General features: G+C 39.7%; 1 protein-coding gene across 3 annotated transcripts in view; it reads right to left on the bottom strand.

Annotated features, from left to right (window-relative positions):
• The window catches only part of MON2 (MON2 homolog, regulator of endosome-to-Golgi trafficking), a 126,886-nt gene extending 104,515 nt beyond the window's left edge, over positions 1-22,371 (bottom strand). For 2 of the 3 annotated variants that reach the window (XM_008003875.3, XM_008003877.3), the window contains exons 1-2: positions 21,832-22,369; positions 4,857-4,920 (exon numbers count right to left, since the gene is read on the bottom strand). In XM_008003875.3, coding sequence (XP_008002066.1) covers positions 4,857-4,920; positions 21,832-21,942 — 175 coding nt within the window. In that variant the 5' untranslated portion in view covers positions 21,943-22,369. Of the gene's footprint in view, positions 1-4,856; positions 4,921-21,831 lie in introns of all 3 variants that reach the window. The other variant, XM_073020906.1, reaches the window with a different exon arrangement.
• Between the last annotated feature and the right edge of the window lie 4,204 nt (positions 22,372-26,575).

Raw genomic sequence — 26,575 nt, 5'->3', positions numbered from 1 at the left:
GCCTAGCATAAGGAAATCGTTAAACTATAATCCACTTGCTGAAATAGCATACAGCAATTTTATTAAATTTCTTTTTATTATACTTTAAGTTCTGGGATACATGTGCAGAACGTGCAGTTGTTACACAACTATGTAACAAACTGTGTGGTTACATGCTGTGTAACCACACAGTTATGCTGTGGTGGTTTGCTGCACTCATCAACCCATCATCTACATTAGGTATTTCTCTTAATGCTATCCCCCCCCCATCATACAGCAATTTAAAACATTTAAAAAGACTGGCATCAAAGAAAAATATTTATAACAAAAATACCAATGATATAAGAATGTAAATTTTAAAAATTAAAAGGAATAAACAAAAGCACACTGTACTACAGATAAACTATGTAATCTCCCTGGCTCAACAGGTCAATTTCTGAAAATGGCATTATTTACAGCCCCCCGTGTCTTCTAGCCTGGATTTTAGAAATAGCTTCTCAAAAGATCTCTGCCTAAATGATGATACACTGAAATATACCCTCCACACTGCTATCCTAATTTACTTAAAATATGAATATGAATGTGTCACTTCTCTGACTCAAACTCTTCTCATCATGCTGCTCAGGATATCACATAATGGTCCTTATGAAATTCCTGACAGCCATTCCCCCCCTTCATACTTTACAGTCAGGCAACACCTCAATAGTGTATCCAAATACACCAAGTTGTATACACAAACCTCATGTATTTAAGAAGTCCCCTTTACTTTATACTTTTATATTTTATTTGCCTGACTAAGTCTTCCTCAGGCTTCCAGACTCAGCTTCGGATTCCCAGGCTGGGTTAGGTGCCTTCCCTATGTCCCCATAACAACCCTCTCTATACCTCCATCTTGGCATTAACCACATAGTATTAAAAGTCTATGCTGAGGGTCAGACTCCTTCATTTTTCTGTTATCTGGTTGACATGAACTTAAGATGATAAAACTCACGTACTCAAATCATGTAAAATTAAAGAGACATAGAAAAACATAGCCTACATTTAAAGAGGGCTTACTATTTCCCATGTAGGATGCTAAATACTGGCAACATAAGTCAGAATAAGATGTTGACTCTGACTTCAGGGAGTATGTCATCAAGAAGAAAAAGTTTCTAGAAAAGGTCTTCAAAAGCCAAATGAAGGAGAAGGTAGGCTAAACAGAAAGAAGGGCACAAACATTTCTTTGAAGTGTATTTCTTGTATTTCCATATAGACTGGAGATGAATTTCATTACCCATCTTCATATCTCCTCTAATGATTCTTACATAATTATTTACTTATTAGGAATATGTTACATGACATATTCTATAGATGTTTGTAAAATATGACAAGCATATTTATTTTAAAAAGATATTAAATATATTATATTAAAAATATAAATACAAATGTATTAAATTTTAAAAGCAAATAAATTACCTTTTAAAATCAGAAAAAAATTCCAAAGTATATTTACTCATTGCTACTTAAAGACCTTTTAGCTATGAGCTCTTTAAAAAGAAGATGAGGGAACAACACGTGAAAAAACAACAAAAGTCACACCAACTGATTATTTATGTAAAAATTCTTTATGTATACTGACAGCAGCTGAAAGCAGCCACAGGTAGATGTAACCACTATGGTTTGGGGTAGGGGCTAAATATACAATGTTAAAAGATACCACAACTTCATTGATTTCCTTGTTACAATATTTATTTAAAAAGCAGATTATGTAATTTTTGTATAACAAATAATTTCTGAATTTTTAGTATACTATAAGCTAGGATAATAAACACAATTTGTAATATATAATATTCATATAATATTAAATGTAAGATTAAGGCATTTGGCCTTGTAAATGAAAACTTTATGTTGCTATCTCTCATTTTCAAAGTTTTATCTTTAAAGAAAATGGAAATTTTGAGATAATGATCTGTACATCTGAATCAATGCTGACATTACCTGGCATAGCATTCCCACTTATGTCAGCATTCATGACAGCAGTGAAAACAAAGAAAAATAAACATTAAAGGAGGATGCTTAAAAGAAGGGGAGACGTAAAGCAAAGACTTATTCTGAAATATAAATAATATTCCCTTGGAAAATAAATCTAAGAAAACTAAAGTTGACTAGCAATCTATGCCAAGTATCATTAATTAAACTACTTGATCCAAATTAAAAGTTATCATTCTTACAACAAATCTTTATATATTCTGAATATGCAGAGACATATGAGATTTCAATATCCAGTCTCATTTGAGACTCCTCAATTGTTTGGTATTTTTGACATACATTAAAGCACAAAAGTTGTATAGTCTCCTATAGTCTCAAGTGCCATAAAGAAGTAAATACTTCTCAGGAAATTTTAAAAAGTTAACTAAAATTTTTTCTCAGTATTAACTGTAGTCTTAATTATACAGTTTAGAAACTATATACTGACTAATTTAAACTCTGTTTTGAAGAGCCTCTGATTTTCAGGATGACAGTGGTCTATTAATCTGTAACTTTTAGGTATTAATTATTTTAAATACTTCATAAAAAATACTAGGATAAAGTTTAAGTGCGAATATACCTCCTCAAGTATATAGCTCTGGATACTATGAAGATCAAAGCATGACTATTAATTGTATTTGCATACAGATCTGTTCTAACTTGATTTGAATAACGCTAATGGAATTAAAATGAAATTAAAAGCCTGCCTATATATTTAAATCATACCAACTAAGTCAAAATTTTTCTTACTCATCTTAAGAGTAATTAATTAGACATTTTACATGGGATAGAATGCTGGAATAACAGTGATCTTCTGAGGAAATCAGTCATTTTTTAAAAAAAAGTCTTTCACAAACTATAAAACCAATGAAAATTTGTATAACTGGAGAATAATTAAGGACTTACCACTGTATCAACAATGATATTAACAACAGTAAATATTTCAAATATTTACAGTGATATTCGAATATGATTGGCCTATGGTAAGTCTCCAACATAAAAATATCCAGGTCATCATTTATCTTTAAACATCAATTTCCCCACAGTCGCTAATCTGCCTAACTGCCTACGTCTCCCGTTAAAACCCACATGCTGGCCGGGCGCAGTGGCTCACGCCTGTAATCCCAACACTTTGAGAGGCTGAGGCAGGAAGACCATGAGGTCAGGAGTTCGAGACCAGCCTGGTCAACATGATGAAACCCTGTCTCTACTAAAAATACAAAAATTAGCCAGGTGTGGTGGTGGGCACCTGAAATCTCAGCTACTCAGGAGGCTGAGGCAGGAGAATTGCTTGAACCCAGAAGGCAGAGGTTGCAGTAAGCTGAGATCACACCATTGCACTCCAGCAGGGGCGACAAGATCAAAATTGAGGAAAAGTCTCAGGAAAAACAAACAGAAAAACAAACAAAAAAAACCCACTTGCCAACCTTCCTAACCCAACGATGTGCACCTCTGCCTTTACCCACCACTTTCACTATACCCCTTCTCAAAATCACACAGAGCATTATTCACTTCTGTGCATAATGTTATAAAACTATTTGGTGTTTTGATAGACTGTTCAAAATCAGGGAAAAAGCTGTGGGAAACAGATGTAATTGAGGAGAGCTTACCCTAAGGGGAAATTTCCAGCAAAGTTGGATAGCCTAAGCAAAATCCACTCTTGCCCCCTGATCCTTAATCTGCCCCCAAAAATCTTCATTTCATTTCATAACACTCTGAAATCCCACCAGTTACAGACTTACTGGTATCCCTTTTAAAAAATGTAAAATATATGAAAGTTAAAGAGATTATTTACTATTGGGACTTTGTATAAATCAATTTAATAGGACTACTTTCCTCATAGATTAGCTGAGATCAACAGCACTACTGGAACTGGAAATGCAGATTAAAGGATCACTGAAACAAGCACTGGTTACGTATGGAATACTTGGGAGTAAGTAGCTAACGTGGAAACCTGGTGATACCATGGTAGCACACTGTAGCAGGAAGACCATGGGCTCCCGAACACTCCTGGATTTTAATCTGGTTCCACCACTTTTCCAGTGACCTTGGGCAAGTAACTTAACTTCTTCACATCTCAGTTTGCTCTACTATCAAATAAGATAATAGTTCCCCACAAGGTTGTTATGTAAGATAGAATAACACAAGTGCCTTGCATATAACAGACTCAAAAAAAACAACAAAAAAAAGTCAGTTTACCTCTTTTCCATGTTCATTACTGAGGCAAGAACAAAAGGCACCAAGGAAGAGAAAGGAGTGGACTGGGTAGAAAAGAAGGATGCCAAAGAGAAACTCCTGAAAATTCCTCCTTGAAAACCGGGTTCAATCAAGAGAAGGTAAGAAAATAGTTTTGTTTTCTTTTCTCTACTTCACTCTCATTCTTTTTTCATGATCATATTGCCTTAGTCCCAAGACTCAAAATTCATATGGTAAACTAAATACAGAAGACTACGTTATGAATTGTTTGTATTATATTAAAGAGAAAGTAGATCATAGAAGGTGGACTGAGAACCAATCTTTCATTCAATTCAATGGAACAAATATTACTGAATGCTTTTTATGGTGTGTCTCAGGTGATTAGCAAGAAGTGGAGGAGAATGCAAAGATGAGTAAGAAAAAAATTTCTTGCCTTAAAGGAGTTAGTAGTGTTAAGGTTTCTGATTTCAGAGATTTTTATAGCATTCATCTCTGGGAAACACAATCAGTTCATAAGTTATGGACTTTTGCCCATTCTGTATCATTACGAATAGCATATGTTAGGTCATAAGGAAGAGATATTACAGAAAACTGATGGCTTTTACAATAAAGATTCTACTTTTACTATTAGTCAAATTTTTGTTTATTATTAAATTTTTAATACATAAAATTACCTGCCAAAATTTCGGTGTTTCGTGCAGCAATTGTTTTAACTTTTATTATTCCTGATTCAGCAGCCTGCAAGAATAAAAATAATTAGAACACAAAATTTACTGCCAAAATGAATTATCTATGGAAAATAAGTCATATGTGATAGACAAAATATCAAGCATAGTCAGTCACTACCAGCTTTTTAATTTTCAAACCATCAGATACTAAGCTCAGTAGTGATATATATGTTAAATGTCATAAAATATGATTAATTTGATTATTCACAAACAAACTCTGCATGCACTACAACATGTTGCCTTCCTCACTCTCAATCCCCTGCAAAGTTAAATTTTCCAAGAATAAAAATAACAAACAAAAACAAAATCTACAGAAAATAATTAGGCTCCTTTTCCCCATTTCAAGCCTCCTCTCCCTCCACCACACACAAAAAAATTATAGAACACTGCAAAATCAAGTAAAACTACTGTGTTGGATTTATTTATTTATTTATTTATGACAGAATTTTTTGCTCTTGTTGCCCAAGCTGGAGTCCAATGGCACGATCTTGGTTCACCACAACCTCTGCATCCCTGGTTCAAGCCATTCTCCTGCCTCAGCCTCCCAAGTAGCTGGGATTACAGGCATACACCACCATGCCTAGCTAATTTCTGTATTTTTAGTAGAGACAGGGTTTCATCATGTTGGCCAGGCTGGTCTTGAACTCCTGACCTCAAGTGATCCACCCATCTCAGCCTCCCAAAGTGTTGGGATTACAGGCGTGGGCACTGTGCCCAGACCTGTGTTGGATTTTAAAAGCTACTTTGTTTTCTTTTTTGAGAATGGATAACCAAACACTTCATTAACCATAGTATGTTTAGCAGGCAGTACTGGCAAGTCACATAGTATTTTACAGAATGCCACAGAACTGCACTGTCCAATTTGGTAGCCATTTGGCTAAATGTGGCTATTAAGCACTTGATATGTGACCAGTCTGAATTGAGCTATGCTCTAAGTGTAAAATATATACTAGGTTTTGAAGACTTAGTATTGAAAGAATATAACCTATCCCCTAAATATTTATACTGACTACATGTTGAAATAATATTTGAAATTATTAAGTTAAATTATTATTAAAATCAAATGTGTTTCTTTTTACTTGTTTTCCCCTTTTTTTAGAGACAGGGTCTTGCTGTACTGCCCAGCCTGGAGTGCAATGCCACAATCATGGTTTATGGCAGCCTCGAACTACTGGGCTCAAGTGATCCTTCCACCACCGTCTTCCAAGTAGTTGGTATTATAGGTACATGCTAATTTTTTAGTTTTTTTGTAAAGACAGGGCCTTGCTATATTGCCCAGGCTAGTCTTGAACTCCTGGCCTCAACCAATCCTTCCACCTCAGCCTCCCAAAGTGCTAGGATTACAAGCATGAGCCATTGCACTTGGCTTCTTCTTACTTTGCAGTTAAAAATTACATACATGTATTATATCTGTAGCCCACATTATAATTCAATTGAAGAGTGCTGAGACATAATATTGACATACTATTTCCATCATAGAAACTCAGAACATTTTCATTATTTAGAAATATGCTATTTTATACATACACTGTTATCTATACCTCCAAAGATAGTAAGTACGTACTCATAAGAAGCTATATGTACAAGTTTTCTTATTAATTTGCTTGCTACTTAGTCATTTATCTCTTACTGCTTGCTAAGGGACAAGTGGTAGCAGTCTCTAAAGGTTTAAAAATAATTATGTAAAAACACCAGTATGTTCTGGCCTGTTAGTCTGACAAACAATGAACTGATGTCTAAAATAAAGAACACATTGTAAGATATACCATGTGTAGTAGACTTCTGTCATTTTGTTGGCTCCAAGCATATCAAGCCCTTGCTTGTGTTTGAAGAATTCCTAACTTCATAAATTTTGGTGCAAAACAGAGCCTATTTTCCACTATTAAAAATGAAAATGTAGATGGTTTTCCATATGCCCTGCTGGCAGCCTATGCTTACCCATAGAGATGTGCCCATCAGCAATTTTGAATGTGGAGCCTAGTAACAAAGAGCAGAGACAATAAAGAATTCTTTCTGATGACAGCAATAGTGAAAGCAGTATCTAGTTTCAGAAGGCAGCAGAACCAGTAGTGGACTGGAGTGACCAGCACACCCAGAAGTGCAATCAGCAGCATCTAGTCATTATTCAGCAGACACAGCCGTAATGGTCGCGTTGGCATGAGTTTTGCCATGGTGCTAGTTGTTTAGCCTCCCCTTTGTTCCTGTACTTTTTCTAGGTTCAAGCCTTCTACCAACTCTGTAAACCACTCAATATTCTATCAGTAAAGTTTATTTCTGCTTAAATCCACCAGAGTCAGCTTTCATTGCTCACAACTAAGAAGCCTAATGGATACACTAGGACTTATTTCTAAAACTTTAGAAAACGGAAAGGTCCCATATTAAATTAATACATCTACCAGAAGAAAAACACGGTCAAAAGGAATTACTTCAGGGAAAGATTATTGGTGTTCTGATTATTAGGGCAGTGTGTATTAGAAACACCAGAAGCTTTTAAATAAGTCTTGATGTCTCGATTGCAACCCAGTTAAACCAGAATGACTGCTGGTGGAAGCCAGCCATCAGTATTTTAAAAAATCTTCATGTGATTCCAAAATACAGTAAAATTTAAGAGACTACAGCAATAATACAAGCAAGAGATAATGATGGATTGGCCCAAGATTGTTAGTGATAGAGATGGTAAGAAGTGGTGAGATTCTTGATATACCTTGAAGATGTACAAACCACAGCAAATTTACTACTGTAAAAATTATAGAACACTGAAATTATTATGTGCATTTTGTAACATTCACACACCCCATCTCAAATTATCTTGGATCAATTTCTTACTGAGGCAGTGGAAATTAATCTGTGGCCACTGAAATTTCTTCCATCATCATTTTCAAGTTTAACCTCTCCCCTTTCTCACTATGGCCCTATATACTTTGCATAGGTCCAAAGTCAATATGTGGTTTTGCTTCGGTGCAAACAGAGATTGATTAAATTGAACCATCATAAATATGAATGTAATTTATCCAGACTTTCTGAAATCTAGTGAGTCAAACCTGAATGGTTTCCAAAATCCATCCTGTACCATGCTAGATGATAGATGTCAGTAAATGATTTCAAATTCGCCAGACATTGTCCTGATTTCCCGAGATGAATAAGAGTTGAACCACGAATGTGTGCACATGTCTAATAAATACCTTTATGCAAACACACAATAAGGAGAAGGAAAAGGAAGTTTGTTTTTTATTTTGAGACCAGGTCTTACTCTGTCACCCAGGCTGGCATGGCAATGCCGTGATCACAGATCACTGCAGCATGGACCTCTAGGCTCAAGCAATGCATCCACATCAGCCTTCTGAGTAGCTTGGGACCACAGGCACACACTACCACATCTGGCTAATTTTTTGGTTTTTTTTTTGTAGAGGCAGGGTCTCCCTGTGTTGCCTAGGCTGGTCTCAAACTCCTCGGTTCAAGAGATCCTCCTGTCTCAGTTTCCCAAAGTGCTGAGATTATAGGGGTGAGCCACCATGCCTGGTCAAGTATTTTTTAAGTAGTTCCAAAATGGTATCTTAAAACATATGTAACCAGTATTTTCATTCTTAAATTCAAGGAATTGCCAAAAGGACTGTTTGTTGCCTTATATATAATTAGACATATCTCATAGCTCCTCATTTTTAACATCCAAGTTTCTACTGTCAAAATACTCTGGAATTGTATCATCTTATTCTCATAGGCATCCTGTGTTGATGGAAAATTTCACTATTAACGATTATTGACACACTTGTATATCACTTAGGTATGAAATAAGACTAGCCTACATCTTTAAGGGTATTCTGTATGAACAGAGGTCTTCACAATCAGATTTCCTTCCATGTATCAAGGACTGTAGGTGTGAAAAGAAACTGTTAGCTTCTTGCTTTAAAAATATTCCCTATTCTGATCAGATACCATGTATATCTGTAGGGAACCTAATCAATTGTAAACATGGTTTTGTTTTTTTCCCCTTAATTGATACTTATGCAAAAAAAAAAAAAAAAGAGGAAGAAAAGAAGATGAAAAAGTTCTACAGACTTGAATAGAAATGACATAGGTTAAGGTGAGTAATCTAATCTATTGCTGAGGACAATATATGAGTTGGAAAGAATGCCAAAGCCTTAAATACATTGCAGCATTTAATATGTTACCTTAAAATTAATCTTCTCAAGAAACATTTTCTTCTTTTCTCAAAACCCTTTGCTGACTGCTTTTCTAAGACCACCTAGACTATCCTTGACCTCATTTCTCACTCAGTAAACTCTTCCTGTGTAATACCATACAGCCAGCCCTCCGTATCCACTGGTTCTGCATCTGTAGATTCAACCAACTGCAGATCAAAAATATTCCAGGGTGGGGGGATACACACACACACACACACACACACACATTTTAAAATACAGTATAACAACTACATAGTATTTATACTATATTAGCTATTATCTAGAAATGACTGAAATTATATGGGAAGATATGCACAGGTTATGTGCAAATATTATAACATTTCATATCAGGGACTTGAATATCCTCAGATTTTAGTATTCCCTGGGGTTCTTGGAACCAATTCCCTGCAGATATCAAAGGATGGCTGTAATTTCATGGTTTCATTTACTTTCTAACTGCTGAAGACTTCTAAATTATATCCCTGTTCCTGATCTGTCTCCTATATTACAGAAATTATTAACCTAAATGTTTAAAAGGCACCTTAAATTCAACATTTTGAAAACAGATGTTATCATTTCCTTCTACCCCCAAACTCCTACCTCAGCCAGAAAAACCTATTACTTCTTTCTACAATTTCTATTTTTCTGACCAGCAGCATCATCTATCCAGTCACTGACCAGATACCCGGGTTTTTTCCCTCAACTCACAAGTCTAATCAGTCACGAAGTCTTTTTGGTTAATGTATCTTGTACCTTTTTCTCAAATCTCACTCTCACACTTTAATTCAAACACTTATTATCAACCTAAATGAAGAAATGTCTCTACCTACAATCCTGTCCTCCATCCCTCCACTGTCTCAATCTTCAATGATTCCCTAGTGCCCACTTCTACTAGTGTTTCTCAAAATTTAGTACAGTAGTGTAAGGACATCTTTTAAAAGGACAAAACAAACTGTAGACCTACCCAGTCACTGACAAATTTACATGTATATATAAATACAATCAGGAATATACTCTTTATAGCTCTCACATTATAATGCCAACAAATTCACAAATGAAATACAAACCCAAATTAGTACTCATTTAATGTGACAAATAATGCTTTGCTGAAATTAAACCACTAGTAACAACAAGATAGCTGTAGACTTATGGTGCAGGTCCTTCTTATTTTGTCACCCTCCTAGTGTCATAAGCAGTGACGGAAATCTTTTCTTCCATCACTTTCTTCTATGGTAACTAGTGAAAAGCCTTTCTACCTTTAGTACTGTCTATGGTTTGTACCTATAATGCTTTATCTTATTCATCTCATTATGCCTGTTTCTTCACACTATCTATAAGAATAATAAAGATAAGAAATATATCTCATTTATATCTCTATATTATTAATGTCTATGCCAGTGCCTTTCATCCAGTAGTTATATAATAAATGTTCCTAAGAGAAGAAATGGAAAGTTCTAAATGTACCAAAAAAACTTGGTATTTTATACACACACACACACACACACACACAAATTATATCTACAAGTGCCAATTCTAACTCACTTAAAAAGGGGAGGGAGAGGGATGGACTTTACTGTCTCAAATTGAAACATCCAGAGGAAGTCTGATCCAGAGATTTACAATGTCATCAGGGTTGTAGTTTCACTTATCTGCCATTCTCTTGGTTCTGCCCTGTTCCATGAGTAGGTTCATCCTCAGGCTGCATCCAATCTTGGCAACAACGGCTGCAGCCATTCCACACCTCAAATTTCATATGACACCATTTTGAAGGAGAGAAAGGGTCTCTTTCAGTAGCTCTACAGAAAGAAACAGAAAACTTTTCTTTCCCAGAAGCACTCACTAGCATTATGTAACTTGCGCAGGAATGGAGGTGAGGTGGGGAGCAGTTAGGAGGATTTAAAGTAGACTAATCTAGGCCAGAAGTGGTGGCTCACGCCCATAATCCCAGTACTTTGGGAGGTCAAGGCGAGAGGATCGCTTGAGCCTCAGAGCTCATGACCAGCCTGGGCAACATAGGGACATCCTGTCTCTACAAAAAAAAAAAAAAAAAAAAATTGGGCAAACGTGCTGGTGTGAGTCAGTAGTACCAGCTACTCGAGAGGCTGAGGTGGGAGCTCAGGAGGTCGAGGCTACAGCGAGTTGTGACTGCACTGCCATACTTTGGCCTGAGCGACACAGAAAGACCCTGTCTCAAAATAAATAAATAAAAATAAAGTAGATTAAGTTAATCATGGTACCCTGGAGTTAGGAATGAGAATCCAAAGGGTTGAAAATGAGAGAAGAACACAGCCTACCACTAAAAGAAGCAAAAGGGAATGGATGGTAGCAAAGGAATTAACACATGTCCACCATCAAAACTATGTAAAACACACACACAAAAAGTTATTTAAAAGGTTACTTTTTTTTCACAAAAGTTACAGTTCTGCTTGTTTTTGTTCTTGAGACAGGGCATCACTCTGTCAACAGAAGTGTAAGGACATCCTTTAAAAGGAAAAAACAAACTATGGACCTACCCAGTACAGTGACGCCTTCATAACTCACTGCAGCATTGAATTCCTGGGCTCAACCAATCCTCCTGCCCCAGCCTCCCAAATGGCCAGGAAAATAGGCTATATTAAGGCAAATTTACCAAAGGTCCAAATTATTTATCCACAGGACACAGCATGAAACAAGAGCTAAAGAAGAAATGTGAGGCTGGGCATGGTGGCTCATGCCTGTAATCCCAACACTTTGGGAGGCCAAGGCAGGTGGATCATTTGAGGTCAGGCATTCAAGACCAGCCTGGTCAACATGGTGAAACCCCATCTCTACTAAAAATACAAAAAGTAGCCAGGCAGTAGAGGTGTGCACCTGTAATACCAGCTACTCAGGAGGCTGAGGCAAGAGAATCGCTTGAGCTTAGGAGGCATAGGTTGCAGTAAGCCTAGATCACGCCACTGCACTCCAGCCTGGGCTATGGAGCGAGACAGTGTATCAAAAAAACAAAGTGAAATTCAAGTTAATGGCAACTTAGATAAAATAACGTACTAATGACACAAGAGAGGTATGGAGCTGCCTGAAGACTTGTGATTTTTAGATGTCAGGTAAAATCAAAAGACCTGAAGTCAAATGTACACTGGGAGTACTTGATACACCTAGAACACCCCTTAGGTGACAAAATGCTCATAAAACAAATACTACATTGAAATCAACAAGATTTTCTTCTGTAACATTCAATTATTCTACAACCCTAAAAACTTCTAAAAATACATACCTATATGACATTCCATTCTAGAATCTCTAGCTTCTAGGAAACAAAATTTCCCTAACATATCAAATAAAAGACTGGAATGCAGATTACATGTATATAGCTAAAAATATATACATGGTATTCCTACATAGGTGGTATGCTTTTTCCTTCCTTTCTTTTCTTTCTTTTTTTTTTTTTTTTTTTTTTTTTTGAGGTGGAGTATTGCTCTCATTGCCCAGGCTGGAACGCAATGGCGAGATCTCAGCTCACTGCAACCTCCGCCTCCCGGGTTCAAGCGATTCTCCTGCCTCAGCCTCCCCCCGAGTAGCTGGGATTACAGGCATCCACCATAATGCCCAGCTAATTTTTGTATTTTTAGTAGAGATGGGGTTTTACCATGTTGGCCAGGCTGGTCGTGAACTCCTGACCTCAGGTGATCAGCCCGCCGAGGCCTCCCAAAGTGCTGGGATTACAGGCATGAGCCACCATGCCCGGCTGAAGATTAAATTTTTAAGAAAAGGAGGATGGGTGTGGTGGCTCACGCCTGTAATCCCAGCACTTTGGGAGGCTGAGGCGGGTGGATCACGAGCTCAGAAGTTCATGACCAGCCTGGCCAACATGGTGAAACTAAAATACAAAATTACTAAAAGTACCAAATTACTCTACCAAAAATACAAAAATTAGCCGGGCATGATAGCGGGCGCCTGTAATCCCAGCCACTTGGGAGGCTGGGGCATAAGAATCGCTTGAACCTGGGAGGTGGGGGTTGCAGTGAGCTGAGATCACACCACTGCACTCCAACCTGGGCAAAAGTGAGAGACTCTGTCTCCAAAAACAAAACAAAACAAAAAACAAAGAAGCCATAACATGAAAGACAGAAGCAGTAGGACCTATTTGCAGACTAGTAGGTAACCTAGTTGGGCTGAAGTATAAAGGCATATGAAGGGCCGGGCGCGGTGGCTCAAGCCTGTAATCCCAGCACTTTGGGAGGCCGAGACGGGCGGATCACGAGGTCAGGAGATCGAGACCATCCTGGCTAACACGGTGAAACCCTGTCTCTACTAAAAAGTACAAAAAACTAGCCGGGCGAGGTGGCGGGCGCCTGTAGTCCCAGCTACTCCGGAGGCTGAGGCAGGAGAATGGCGTAAACCCGGGAGGAGGAGCTTGCGGTGAGCAGAGATCCGGCCACTGCACTCCAGCCTGGGTGACAGAGCCAGACTCTGTCTCAAAAAAAAAAAAAAAAAAAAAAAAAAAAAGGCATATGAAGAAGACTTGGGGGTGATGAAGCTAAAAAGGAAGGTTGGGAAAATCAAGAGAATACTAAATGCTATGTTAAAGAGTCCTATAAGTAGAATAGACATTGTGGGCTTCTGTATGGGTGACATACAGAATGATCTGAAGTCATGTATGCTATTCGTGTATGTCAAAGGCCAGGCATAATGTTATTAATAGAATCTGAAATTAGCATAATAGCTGAGAAAACAGAAAAAAGGAAAAATACGTTAAAAATTACAGAGCTGGAAGGAACAGGTGACAGTGAATAAAGAGAGACGAGGGAGAGAAGATAGCCAAATATGACTAAAGTAGGCAACAGTGCTAGATACCATTAATAAAACAATTGAAATAGGGGGAAAATGACATTTTGAGAAAAAGACCCATTCAATTACAGGAAGTTCTATCTGGCTGGCTGCAGTGGGTCACGCCTGTAATCCTAACACTTTGAGAGGCCGAGGTGGGCAGATAATCTGTGGTTGGGAGTTTGAGATCAGCCTGACCAACACAGAGAAACCCTGTCTCTACTAAAAATACAAAATTAGCCGGGCATGGTGGCAGGCACCTGTAATCCCAGCTACTCAGGAAGTTGAGGCAAGAGAATCGCTTGAACCCGGGAGGCAGAGGTTGCGGTGAGCCAAGATTGAGCCACTGTACTCCAGCCTGGGCAACAACAGTGAAACTCTTCTCAGAAAAAAAAAGAAAAGAAAAGAAAAAGAAGAGGCCGGGTGTGGTTGCTCACGCCTGTAATCTTAACACTTTGGGAGGCCGAGGCAGGCGGATCACCTGAGGTCAGGAGTTCGAGACCAGCCTGGCCAACATAGTGAAACCCATCTCTACTGAAAATATAAAAATTAGCCGGGTGTGGTGGCAGGCATCTGTAATCCCCGCTACTCAGGAGGCTGAGGCAGTAGAATCGCTTGAATCCAGGAGGCGGAGGTTGCAGCAAGCTGAGATCGTGCTATTGCACTTAAGCCTGGGGGACAAGAGTGAGACTTCATCTCAAAAAAAAAGGAAAAGAAAAAGAAGTTCTACTGACACATGGAAAAAACATTCTAGATGTGTTTGATGTGCAGCTGGAAATGCAGATCTACGTTCGGTAAAGACAGCAAATGAGTGAAGTAGATTTAAGAGTCATCAGCATCGTAGCAAGGCCAGAGGCAACAGAAGTGGGTGATGCCAAGTGGGTGAGCATGGAGAAAGGGAAGATCTGAAGACAGAACCTGGGAGACACTTGTATGTAAAGAAAAGGATGGTTGGGCACAGTGGCTCGGATCTGTAATCCCAGCACTTTGGGAGGTTGAGACAGGTGGAGTGCTTGAGTTCAGGGGTTTGAGACCGGCCCAGGCAACATGGCAAAACCCTGTCACTATGAAAAATACAAAAATGTGCCAGCCGTGGTGGCATGTGCTTATAGTCCCAGCTACTCAGGAGGCTGAGGTGGGAGGATCGTTTGAGTCTGGGAGGCAGAGGCTGCAGTGAGCGAAGACAGCCCACTGCACTCCAACCTGGGTGACAGAGTGAGACCCTGTCTCAAAAAACAGAAACAAAACGAAACAAGAAAAGGACATGGAATACTGAGAGGGAAAACAGGGAAGTATAGTGTTACAAAACTGAAAACTAGAGGTTTCCAAGATGGAAAGAATAATCAATAGTAACAAATAATGAAGCAAGGTAAACAAATGGGAACAATAACAAAAACAAGCAAGTTGTACAGGCATGTGCAACATGATATAATGGAAAACAGGAGAGGAGTTAGAGATGGAGTCACATGGACTTACATACCATTTCCACCATTTTCCAGCTTTACTATCTTATGCAAATTACTAAACCTGTCTAAACCAGTTTCCTCATCTACAAAATGAAATATTTAATATGGCATGTTGCATTAGAGTCTCAGGATGCAAAGTTCCAAGCCTAGTGGGAAGGCAACATTTTATTCAACCTTGAGTTAACTTCATGAGAATAAAGGCAATTTCTCAATTATTTCTGTGTTCCTGCTGTGCTTTTTCAGGAGACTCATAAATTTGTGTTAAATTATAACAATAACAGCAAAACCTTCTACTTCATACATGGTTGAAAATGTTCAGCTATACTTACATAAAGGAAAAAAGAAAAATCAAATTTTGAAATATGTCTTCCTTTTTGGTTTATAAGTTAGAGACTATGTCTTTTATTTTTTTCTGTAACCAAAGCACAACGTAATCATTTATTTCAGTTTATAGATTTCAATATATAAAGCATGAATATATTATATTATGCTTATGGGCGAAAGAACACAATGTCAAGAGGAAGAAACTACAATACATTATGAAATACTAAACCAAAAGAGATCCTAAGTAAGCTCGTAAAGATTATCCAGCCCTCGTCTTCACTGTCATAAGTCGTGCAAATGAGGTGTTAACCCAAACAGGAGAGTCAATGACATGAGTCACAGTCCCTAAATATCTGGTTAAATGGCAAATCCTGTCACAGTAAGTGGAAGGCATCTCTTTCACCAGGGGTCTCCCTAAGCCAGTTAACAAACCAAAACACCTGGATACTGAGGCACTCTATCACAAGAAACCTTTGCCTTTCTCTGCCAGCCAATTTCTATCAGGTCTGAATGGGCAACAGGAAACTTAAAGTACATAGCCTGGGAACACTACTTGCACTTTTGAATTATTCATACCTTTACTGATTCTGCATCATTTAAAAAGAGAGAAAAGAAATCTATCCAATTCCCTAATTCTGACGACCTAAACTCAAATGAACTTCTCTCCCTTAACTCTTCTACCACCCATTCCCTGGACTTCATCATCCTCTAGTACTGGGCAATCTGAAATGCAAAATTCCCACCATTGTCCCAACTCCTATTCTTCTAGCTCTCTCACTCCCCAACCCCACTGCTCTTTGACGAAATAGCTGCTGCTAGCCTTTAACCTTCCCATCATCGTCCAATCAGTCAAAACTATTGGCTTTCCTTCTTTAGGAATCCAACCTAGCTCTCACAATCTACCATCATTTCAACCACTCTTCCTGCTAAGACTCTTAAGTGTTCCAAGACAATTTCTCCTCCACTTCTCCAAAGTGATCCACTGCTCTCCTCAAACTTCCCACCCCACCCCCTACTTCTTTTTTTTTTTTTTTTTTTGAGACGGAGTCTTGCTCTGTCGCCCCAGCTGGAGTGCAGTGGCCGGATCTCAGCTCACTGCAAGCTCCTCCTCCCGGGTTTACGCCATTCCCCTACTTCTTTTATCACTTAATTACTCCTAGTAACAAGCTTGTTTCTTATCTTCGCAAGAAAGCAGAGGCCACAGACCAAACTGCCCACAACTTGTCACTCCCTTCTGTCAAATTTGTCACATTCAAACCCGGTTTTTCCTTTGTCCTTCCTCTGTCAGAAGATGATGTGTCCTTTCTCCGACTGAAATCCTGTTCATGTACTTATGCCACTGCAACTTCAGTTTTCTCAAGGACCTTCCTCTAACGAGTTTTACGCTTCTCTCCTGTATCTTTAACCTCAGTCTGCCCAGCAGCCTTTTTCTTTAATGTTGTTTCCCAAAGTTCATTTTCCAGCCCTGATATTCTCACTCTATACACACACTCTTCCTGGCCCATTTCATCCACTTCTATGGTTTCCAATATTATTTATAAACTGATACTCCTAAATTTGAAATTCTAGACCTCCCTCTTAAGTGCCAAACCATCATTTTCAAACACCTACTCTCACAATCTACCATCATTTCAACCACTTGGATGTCACACATAAATCTTAATACAATGACCACTCTGCCAGGTGCAATGGCTCACGCCTGTTATCTCAGCACTTTGGGAGGCTGAGGCGAGCAGATCACCTGAGGTCACAAGTTCGAGACTAGGCTGGCCAACATGGTGAAACCCCGTCTCTACTAAAAATACAAAAAATTAGCCGGGCGTGGTTGCACGCACCTGTGATCCCAGGTACTCGGGAGACTGAGGCAGGAGAATCACTTGAACCTGGGAGGTGGAGGCTGCAGTGAGCCGAGATCGCGCCACTGTACTCCAGCCTAGGCAACAGAGTGAGACTTCGTCCCAAAAAATATACATACATAGTGACTACTCATTTTCCCCCAAAACATTTCCTCCTCTTTTATTTATTTTCTTAGTGATCCACGTAGTTTTCCAGGCCAGAAACCTGGGAGGCATCACACATTTCTCTCTCCCCATTATATAGAAGGTTACCATGCCTTGGAAATTTTTACCTTTTCAATCTATCCTCTCTTTCACTACTGTCTAACTCAACGCAAGCAATCTTTTGTCTATGTCCACTACTGCTTCAAAACAGAGAATCATCATTTTTTAAACTTTGCTCTCTTTGCTTCAGTCTCAATACTCTCTAATTCTTCCTACCAATGGTCAAGGCAATGTTACTAAATATCAATTTGATCATATTCCCCTTTTTCAAAAAGCTCTAATGCCTCCAATCATCTTCAGTGTAAAATTTATTTTACATGGAATACTAAAAACACATGCTATTTCCTCTGCTAGGAATGACTCCCCTCCTCCAACTTCCAGGCTCAGTTAGATACCCCTTGTCTGTACCTGCAAATAGGAAATAATCAAAAAGTTTTTATTCATGAAATACATAAACATAAAGCTTCAGAGGTCTCTTCCCCTAAAGGCCACTGGATATTAATCACATAGAAGTGATTTAGAAGGCTTCAAAGTAATTTTTAAAACAAAAAAAAAAATTTCATACAAATATTCCCAAACAAATTAGCTAGTACAGTTGTACTAAAAAAAGTTATACTGCTAAAACATGAAGATTTATGTATAAGGACTAAGAAAAATAGAAAAAAGAGAAAGAGGTTATTATAAAATGACAGAATAAAGTCATAGCCAGTACAACAACAATTTAATATACAAAGGATAGAGTTATAAATGAAAACAGTAAGGTAGGAAAAACCATGTAGAAGTCCAAAGACAGTAAGTAAATATCATCAGTAAACAAGGCACTATCCTTTATCAATACTCTTTTAATGGTTTTTCCGACAGATTTGAAATCTTTAAATCCAGCTTATTATTAATTTTAAAAAAGAATTACATGGCCAGCCTGGGATACGCCTATAATCCTAGCACTTTGGGAGGCGGAGGTGGACAGATTGCCTGATCACAGGCGTTGGAGACGAGCCTGGGCAACATGGTGAGACCCTTTCTCTACAAAAAAATGCAAAAATCAGCTGCATGTGGTGGCATGCACCTGTAGTCCCAGCTTCTCAGGAGGTTAAGGTGGGAGAATCACTTGAACCCAGGAGGTAAAGGCTGCAGTGAGCCAAGATCCTGCCACTGCACTTCCAGTCTAGGTGAAAAGATCCTGTCTCAATAAATAAATAAATAATTAAATAAAATAATAGTTGAGCACTATGGCCATAAAAAGCAGAAACGACTAAAAATTTGAAATAAAGACTAAATATAAAATGTCTCTGTTAACTAGCTTCTTATACTTTGCCTTAAAGTTTAGTTAGCACCCAAAGAGAAAAATAAAACCAAAATCTTACCAGTTTCTTGAAGAACAAAAGCCAAAATTTGGCACTCTTATTAATTTAATAGGGAAAATTTAATTCAGCCAAACTATTTCTTGAAAGTCAAAGCTTTGTCCTAAAACATCATCATAATTAGGCTAATGATTCTCTTTGTTTTAAACCTATGACACAGTCAAGATCATTTTTCAATTCCTAAAGTAGTGCCCAGTGTCATTGGGTAAGAAATCAAAAAGCTTTCATTCAACAAATTCTTTTTTTTTTTTTTTTGAGACAGAGTCTTGCTCTGTCGCCAGGGCTGGAGTGCAGTGGCCGGGTCTCAGCTCACTGCAAGCTCCGCCTCCCAGGTTTACGCCATTCTCCTGCCTCAGCCTCCCGTGTAGCTGGGACTACAGGCGCCCGCCACCTCGCCCAGCTAGTGTTTTTTTTTTTGTATTTTTTAGTAGAGACGGGGTTTCACCGTGTTAGCCAGGATGGTCTCGATCTCCTGACCTCGTGATCCACCTGTCTCGGCCTCCCAAAGTACTGGGATTACAGGCTTGAGCCACCGCGCCTGGCAACAAATTCTTATAAACAGGTACCATATACAAAATTACGTATCAGAGATAATTACAAGAATTACTTTTGCTATTACCTCAAAGACTAGGTGCAATTACAAAATATCTCTCTAGTCAGTGTTCAAGTAAAAACTAATGAGATTTTTTTGTGAGTTTGTTTGAGACAGGGTCTCGTTCTGTCTCCCAGGCTGGAGTACAGTGGCATGATCACCACTCACCGCGGCCTTGACCGCCTGGGCTCAAGGGATCCTCCAGGCTGGGCATGGTGGTTCACACCTGTAATCCCAGCACGTTGGGAGGCAGAGGTGGGCAGATCGCTTGAGCCCAGTTTAGGAGACCAGCCTGCCAAAACCCTGTCTCTACAAGGAAAAAAAAAAGCGAAAAATTAGCCTGTAATGGTGGTATGCATCTGTAGTCCCTGCAACTCGGGGGGCTGAGTTGGGAGAATCACCTGAGCTAGGGAGTTGGAGGTTGCAGATCGCACCAGTGCACTCCAGCCTGGGCCACAGAGACCCCATTTCCAAAAACATAAACAAAAACAAAAAAAAATGTAATAAATGGCAATTAAATTCCCAAGCTAGACCACAAAAGCCTATAGAGGAACCACAGTTTTTGTATGAATTATTAGAACTGTAAAGTCAGTTCTACAAATTATTGTTGAAATTACAAAATAGTATTTGATATTTTCTAAATGACAGCATTTCTCTTACAATTAAAACAACTTAATTCTTTAAAATTCTCTAAAACATCCTAATTCTTTAGATTGACTTGTTATAACTTTCAACAGAGGATATAAAAAATAATGAAAATAAATATCAAAACAGACTATTGACCACGTGAAATAAAACCTATCGTAACCGCCATCTTTCCAAAAGTGGCAATTCTGGTTTCCATCACTGGGTAATACTTACTTTATTAAAGATATACAAGACGGAGTTTGTTGAAAACTGATAAAACCAATGCACTTACAGAAAAGTTAATATTCCTTACAGGCCTAAAATCCGAAATTTATTGGTCAAGTTCTAATTACATAATATTCATAATAATAAAGGTACATTTAAATAAGTATGTAAATATGAAATCCCTCGGTGAATTTTTAGGGCTAAGAGTAAATGAAATTGCAGGTAAAACAAACTACATTAAATAGGAATAAAAATAAAAATAGCCAGGCGCGGTGGCTCATGCCTGTAATCCCAGCACTTTGGGAGCCGAGGCGGGCAGATCACCTGAGGTCGGGAGTTCGAGACCAGCCTGACCAACATGGAGAAACCCTGTCTCTACTAAAAATACAAAATTAGCCAGGGCTGTTTTTGGTGTTTTTTTGTTTTGTTTTGTTTAGAAAATTAAAATGGCATTTTAAGAGAAAAAGCAAATAGTAACCAAATGTTAAATATTTCAACTCAAGAACTATTTGGAGAATTTAATTTCCATGTATTATTTACTGGGGTCTCTTTAATAATACCCTTTTGCTCTGATATCTTTCCCATACATAATATAAAACCATCCTTTAACCCTATTTTACCGCTGGGGGAAAAAAAAACCCTGAAGCTCAAAGAGGTTAAGATTTATTGCTAGAACTTAAATTCAGGTGTGTTCGCTCTGACTGCAAGCCCAACTTCCCACTACAGCACTGCTCATAGCAAGAAGGTTTAACATGATTCTGTGGATCTTCGATATTCTTCATAAATTAGGTGGCTCTAGATAGTTTAACACGTCAAAGGATTGATAGAGTTAAGCTGAATGATATATGTCAGAAGGAAAACTGTTTCCAATTCAGTGATACGCCACAAACGTGAGGAGTACACATTTCAACACGATGGGTGGATACTCGTTTTGGGGAGCAACAAACAAATTTTTCGATTTTGGCTTGGCCACTTTCGAGTAAGAAAAAGGCCAGAATAGGCTAGTGTACAGTACACCTAGCTGGATTAACTGAATAGGCTCACTTCACGAACTTCACTCCTAAACTGGGAGGACAGGAGAGGGGAGAAAATCAAAGTGCCTCAGCTCCCTCCAGTGGAAACTATAAAAAGCCCTTGTGGAACAACCCACCGACTCACAAATCTGGAAAGGCGAGGACCAAATGAAAATTAGACAGGACTAGAAACTGGGGTGAAGCACTTGGTCTAACAGGACCAGGTATGCTCACAGTGCTTTCTCCTGACGTCGCCTGAAGCTTACCTCTTTGACAGGTGGGAATTTCTTCTTGCACTCCAGTGACAAGGCGCGCAAGTCGCTCTGCATATTCTCCAGCAGCTTCTTCACCGCCTCGGGGCTGCTGGTGCCAGACATGATCCTCCAAGGTCCCAGCCAATTTCCGAGAGGTACAAACAAGCTCCGGCACTGTCAGCTCCTTGGGGCCACAGGCAACTCCCTCCAGGTGTCTCTGGTCCTTCAGCAGCCCGCTTCTTGGGCCCTGCAGGGACTCTGCCGGGCCCTGGGCTGCGAACCCGGAGCCTGCTCGAGCGTCCCCCAGCAGCCTGACAGGAACCCCTCCGGCTTCTCTCGGGGGCGCCCCCCGCAGTCGCCCCGCCCCGCTAGGCTCCGCCGGCTCTGGCCGAGGAGCCCACAAGGCGGGCAGGTCCCTCCGCTGCCGCGGGGCCCAGCCACACCGGGTGTCACCAGCTAACCCGGCAAGAAGATTTAGCGCCAGCTCCCCAGGCCCCTAAGACTCGCAGACGCCATTAGCCGAGTCGCCCACAATTCCGAGCGCTGCCGGGACACGTCAGCCGTACTTCCGGGCACCGTAGCCTCCGCTACCGCCGCGGCTAACCCCGGAGGCAGGCCTTCGTCGGGGCGGGGCTGGGGCGTGGCCATGCTCGGGGCTGGCCGGGTTCCGGGTGGGCAGCGATTCCCCACAGCCCCACCCCTGGCATCAAGTAGGCTAGAGGCAGGGTTTGCGGCGTCAAGATTCACTTCTTTTTCATTAACAAGGGCCTGAACAGAGCCCCCGAGTAGTCCTTGGCATATCTCTTTGCGTATGTTTGTATTAAATTGTATTTCGGTGTAAATAATTTGTTTCCCTGTGGATTGATTTTTTTTTTTTTTTTTTTTTTTTTTTTTTTTTGAGGCGGAGTCTTCACTGTCGCCCAGGCTGGAGTGCAGTGGCACCATCTCGGCTCACTGCAAGCTCCGCTCCCGGGTTCGTGCCATTCTCCTGCCTCAGCCTCCCGAGTAGCTGGGACTACAGGCGCCCGCCACCGTGCCCGGCTAATTTTTTTGTATTTTAGTAGAGACGGGGTTTCACCGTGTTAGCCAGGATGGTCTCGATCTCCTGACCTCGTGATCCGCCCGCCTCGGCCTCCCAAAGTGCAGGGATTACAGGCGTGAGCCACCGGCGCCCGGCCCCCTGTGGATTGATCTTAACGTGTCTCCTCCCGCTTCATTTCGAATCTCTGGACTAGTGGCACCAAATCAGTGGCTACCTCCTGTTAATATATATATTTTTTTCTTTAAGCGGAACTGGTGCACTTACTGTGGAGTAGCCTCTTGTTTTCCTAATCTCTAAAATGAGACTACCCTCTGCTCCACGCCTTCCGCTGGCTTCCCATCTCACTCAAAGTAAAAGCCAAAATTCCTACTATCACCTACTAGGCGCTACGAGATCTGTCCCGGCCTCTTTACTGGCAGATGCTCCCAGCTAAAAGGAGAGTTTCGGAAGAGTGGGGCTGCCGGTTCTTCTTCTTTTTCAATCTTATTTTGTTTCCTGTGTATCTCTAGCACCTAGAACAGTGTCTGGCATATAGTAGGTAATCAGTACATACTTGTTGAATGAATACCCTACCATTACAAAATCAGAAAGTTTCGAGGCTCAGATAGCGCACAGATACATAAAAGCCTTCATCAGATGTGAAGTGCCAAATAAATGTGAGGCAAAAGTCAAACAGAAAAATCGTCATCTGTATTTCCCCAAGATCCAAGTTGGTCTACTTTTGCCCCCAAGACATTTCGCAGCTGCTGGTCAGAAAACAGAAAATGATGGAGGAAAAATCAGAAACAGTAGAGATAAAGAAACCAACACCTTCAGACAGCTGAGCTTATGACACCTTTACAGGTTGGAAGACGGTGAGCCATGAGATTGTCAGTGGGTAGCACTGTTTGGTTGTAACAGAGCTACTTTGTAAGCTAAATGATTTTATTTTTTTTTCCTTCTGATAAGAAGCAAAGCAAGGATGTTGATAAAGGGGGCAGATGAGGTAATAGTAGAGAGCTCCTAGGGCAGTAATTTTGATCATTTGTGCCTATTACACAACTTCTGGAAAACTTGACAGCTCCTATGGTGTAAGCTTTATGTATGAAAACCTGTGAATTTAGCAAAAAAGTTCAAAGGGAATATATGGCAGACATTCTTGAGGTCCCAGGGAACTTGTAAAAATGAGGCGCTTTTTTTGGGTGGTGGATGGAGACGGAGTCTTGCTCTGTCACCCAGGCTGGAGTGCAGTGGCCCGATCTCCACTCACTGCAACCTCCAACTCCCAGGTTCAAGCAATTCTCCTGCCTCAGCATCCCGAATAGCTGGGACTACAGGCGTGGGGTGTCACCCGGGCTAATTTTTTGTATTTTAGTAGAGACAGGGTTTCACTGTGTTGCCCAGGCTGGTCTCCAACTACTGAGCTCAGGCAATCCGCCTGCCTAGGCCTCCCAAAGTGCTAGGATTACAAAGGCGTGAGCCACACCCCAGGCCTTTTTGTTTGTTTGTTTTTTGTTATTTTAGTAGAGATGGGGTTTCACCATGTTGGCCGGGCTGATCTGGAACTCCAGACTACAAGTGATCCACCCGCCTTGACCTCCCAAAGTGCTGGGATTACAGGCATGAGCCACCACACTCGGCCAAAAATGATGCTTTAATAATTGGGCTAGTGATATAGGATCAAATTTTCTGCCTTTCACTATGTAGCCAACTTTTCTTTTGGATTTTTTACTATTGGTAACTTTGGCATGATTAACTCAAAATCATCTTTAGAATCTTTTACATCTCTCTTCAGAGTTGAGGACATGCAATTGGAATTCATTGATTAAAAACAATACTTATTATGATTTGAAAAGCCAAATTTTAAAAGTAAGGTGTAGCGGCCGGGCGCGGTGGCTCACACCCATAATCCCAGCACTTGGGGAGGCCAAGGCGGGTGGGTCACCTGAGGTCAGGCGTTGGAAACCAGCCTGACCAACAAGGTGAAACCCCCATCTCTACTAAAAATACAAAAATTAGCCAGGCGTGGTCATGGGCACCTGCAGTCCCAGCTACTCGGGAGGCTGAGACGGGAGGATTGCTTGAACCTGGGAGGCAGAGGTTGTGGTGAGCCGAGATCACACCCCTGCACTCCAGCCTGGGTGAGGGAGTGAGACTCTGTCTCAAAATAAAAAATAAAAAAATTAAAAAATAGGATATAGCAAGTACCTATATCTAGTATTCTGTAAATTTCTTTGTTTAAAAAAATACACAATAGCCTTTCATGTACATATGCCAAGAGAGATTATACTGCCTCGGAAACAATGCATGGCTTTATACCAAAGCCAAGCAAGTTACCAAAGGTAAAAATAATTTTTTATTCTACAAGTTAAGAAATTAGCTAAAGTTAAGAGTTAGCATTTCAAAAAACTGAATATTTTCTCTTTTAGTAGCAAAACCAAATATTCAAATACATATTTTTGTTCTGAAGTATCTCAAGAAATACTTTCAAAATTGCAGCACTCCTATAAATGTCAGTGTAGGTATAAAACACTCCTCTGTAGCGAGTGTTTTAGTGAGTTTACTCCTCTGTAGCGACAAAATCTCTCTTCATTGAAAATTACATTAATAAATGCCTGATAAATTTAATCATTTATTACCATAAATAATGCTTTCACAGCATCATTACATGGTAGTTAGGCCTCAGACTCTGAAGTTGGAAAGCTCTAGTTTGAATCTGAGTTCTGCTGGTTACTCCCTGGGTCACTCTAGCACATTATTTAACCTCTCTAATCTTCACTAATCTTTACTACTTAACCTCTCCATAGCTTTAAAAAAAGAAAACAAAAGTGCCTGCTTCATGAGATAGTTGTGAGGTTAAATGAAATATTGTAGGTAAAGCATGCCTGGCACACATTAGTTTTGAGTAAATGTTTTAAGTAGGTGGTAGAAAAGAGAACTTTTAAATTTGTAGTCATCACTAATGCCATCTTTTATTAACTTCTAACAGAATTATCAGCGAGTTTTGTCCTAGTATTTAATCTTCTAGTTGAAAATTAGGAAATCCATGTCTTTTTCTGAGTTCTTATTATGAATCTTTTAGAAAATATATCTATTTAACAATAAGTATATATTTACGTGTAATAAGAAAATTTGTCTAATATCATTCTGAAATATCTTAGTTTAATGATGAAATACAAATATTATTCAACCTACCTTTCAAGTTCTTCAGTCCCTCTGATTTTATCACATTTACTTATTCTCCTCTTAGACTTTTCTTTTACCTACTCCTTAGTTATTAGTGTTTCCCAGATTTCTATTCTCTACTGTCTTCCCCAGCCCCACTCGCTTGTTTTATTTATTCTCTTTGAGTGATCCTTTGCACACCAATGGCTTCAATTACTGCCAATCTTTTGATATCACCCTGTATAACCTCCATGTTGATACATATCAATAGAAGGTGCAGACTAGCAGAAATACCACCACACAGACACCACTTCAGTTTACTTATCTAAAGGATACGTAAAGGAATTAGTTGCAATATCAGCTAAGAGATGAAAGTGCAAGTTTCTAAACCTTCCAAATACTCAGACCTTCTGGAATGCATAACATCAGACCTTCTGGAAATTTAACTTTCTCTTCCAGTCCTAGTCTTATATGCATAAAGCTGGACTAGTCCCATACATAGCCCCTTCCCTAGAGACCACTTCACCTAGGCATGGTAGATCCTCAATCACAGAGTAATACAATACACAA

The sequence above is a fragment of the Chlorocebus sabaeus genome, chromosome 11 (assembly GCF_047675955.1).
Source record: "Chlorocebus sabaeus isolate Y175 chromosome 11, mChlSab1.0.hap1, whole genome shotgun sequence".
Classification (NCBI taxonomy): Eukaryota; Metazoa; Chordata; class Mammalia; order Primates; family Cercopithecidae; genus Chlorocebus; species Chlorocebus sabaeus.
The sequence above is the reverse complement of the archived record's forward strand: the minus strand, read 5'-3'. Positions and strand labels throughout refer to the sequence as shown.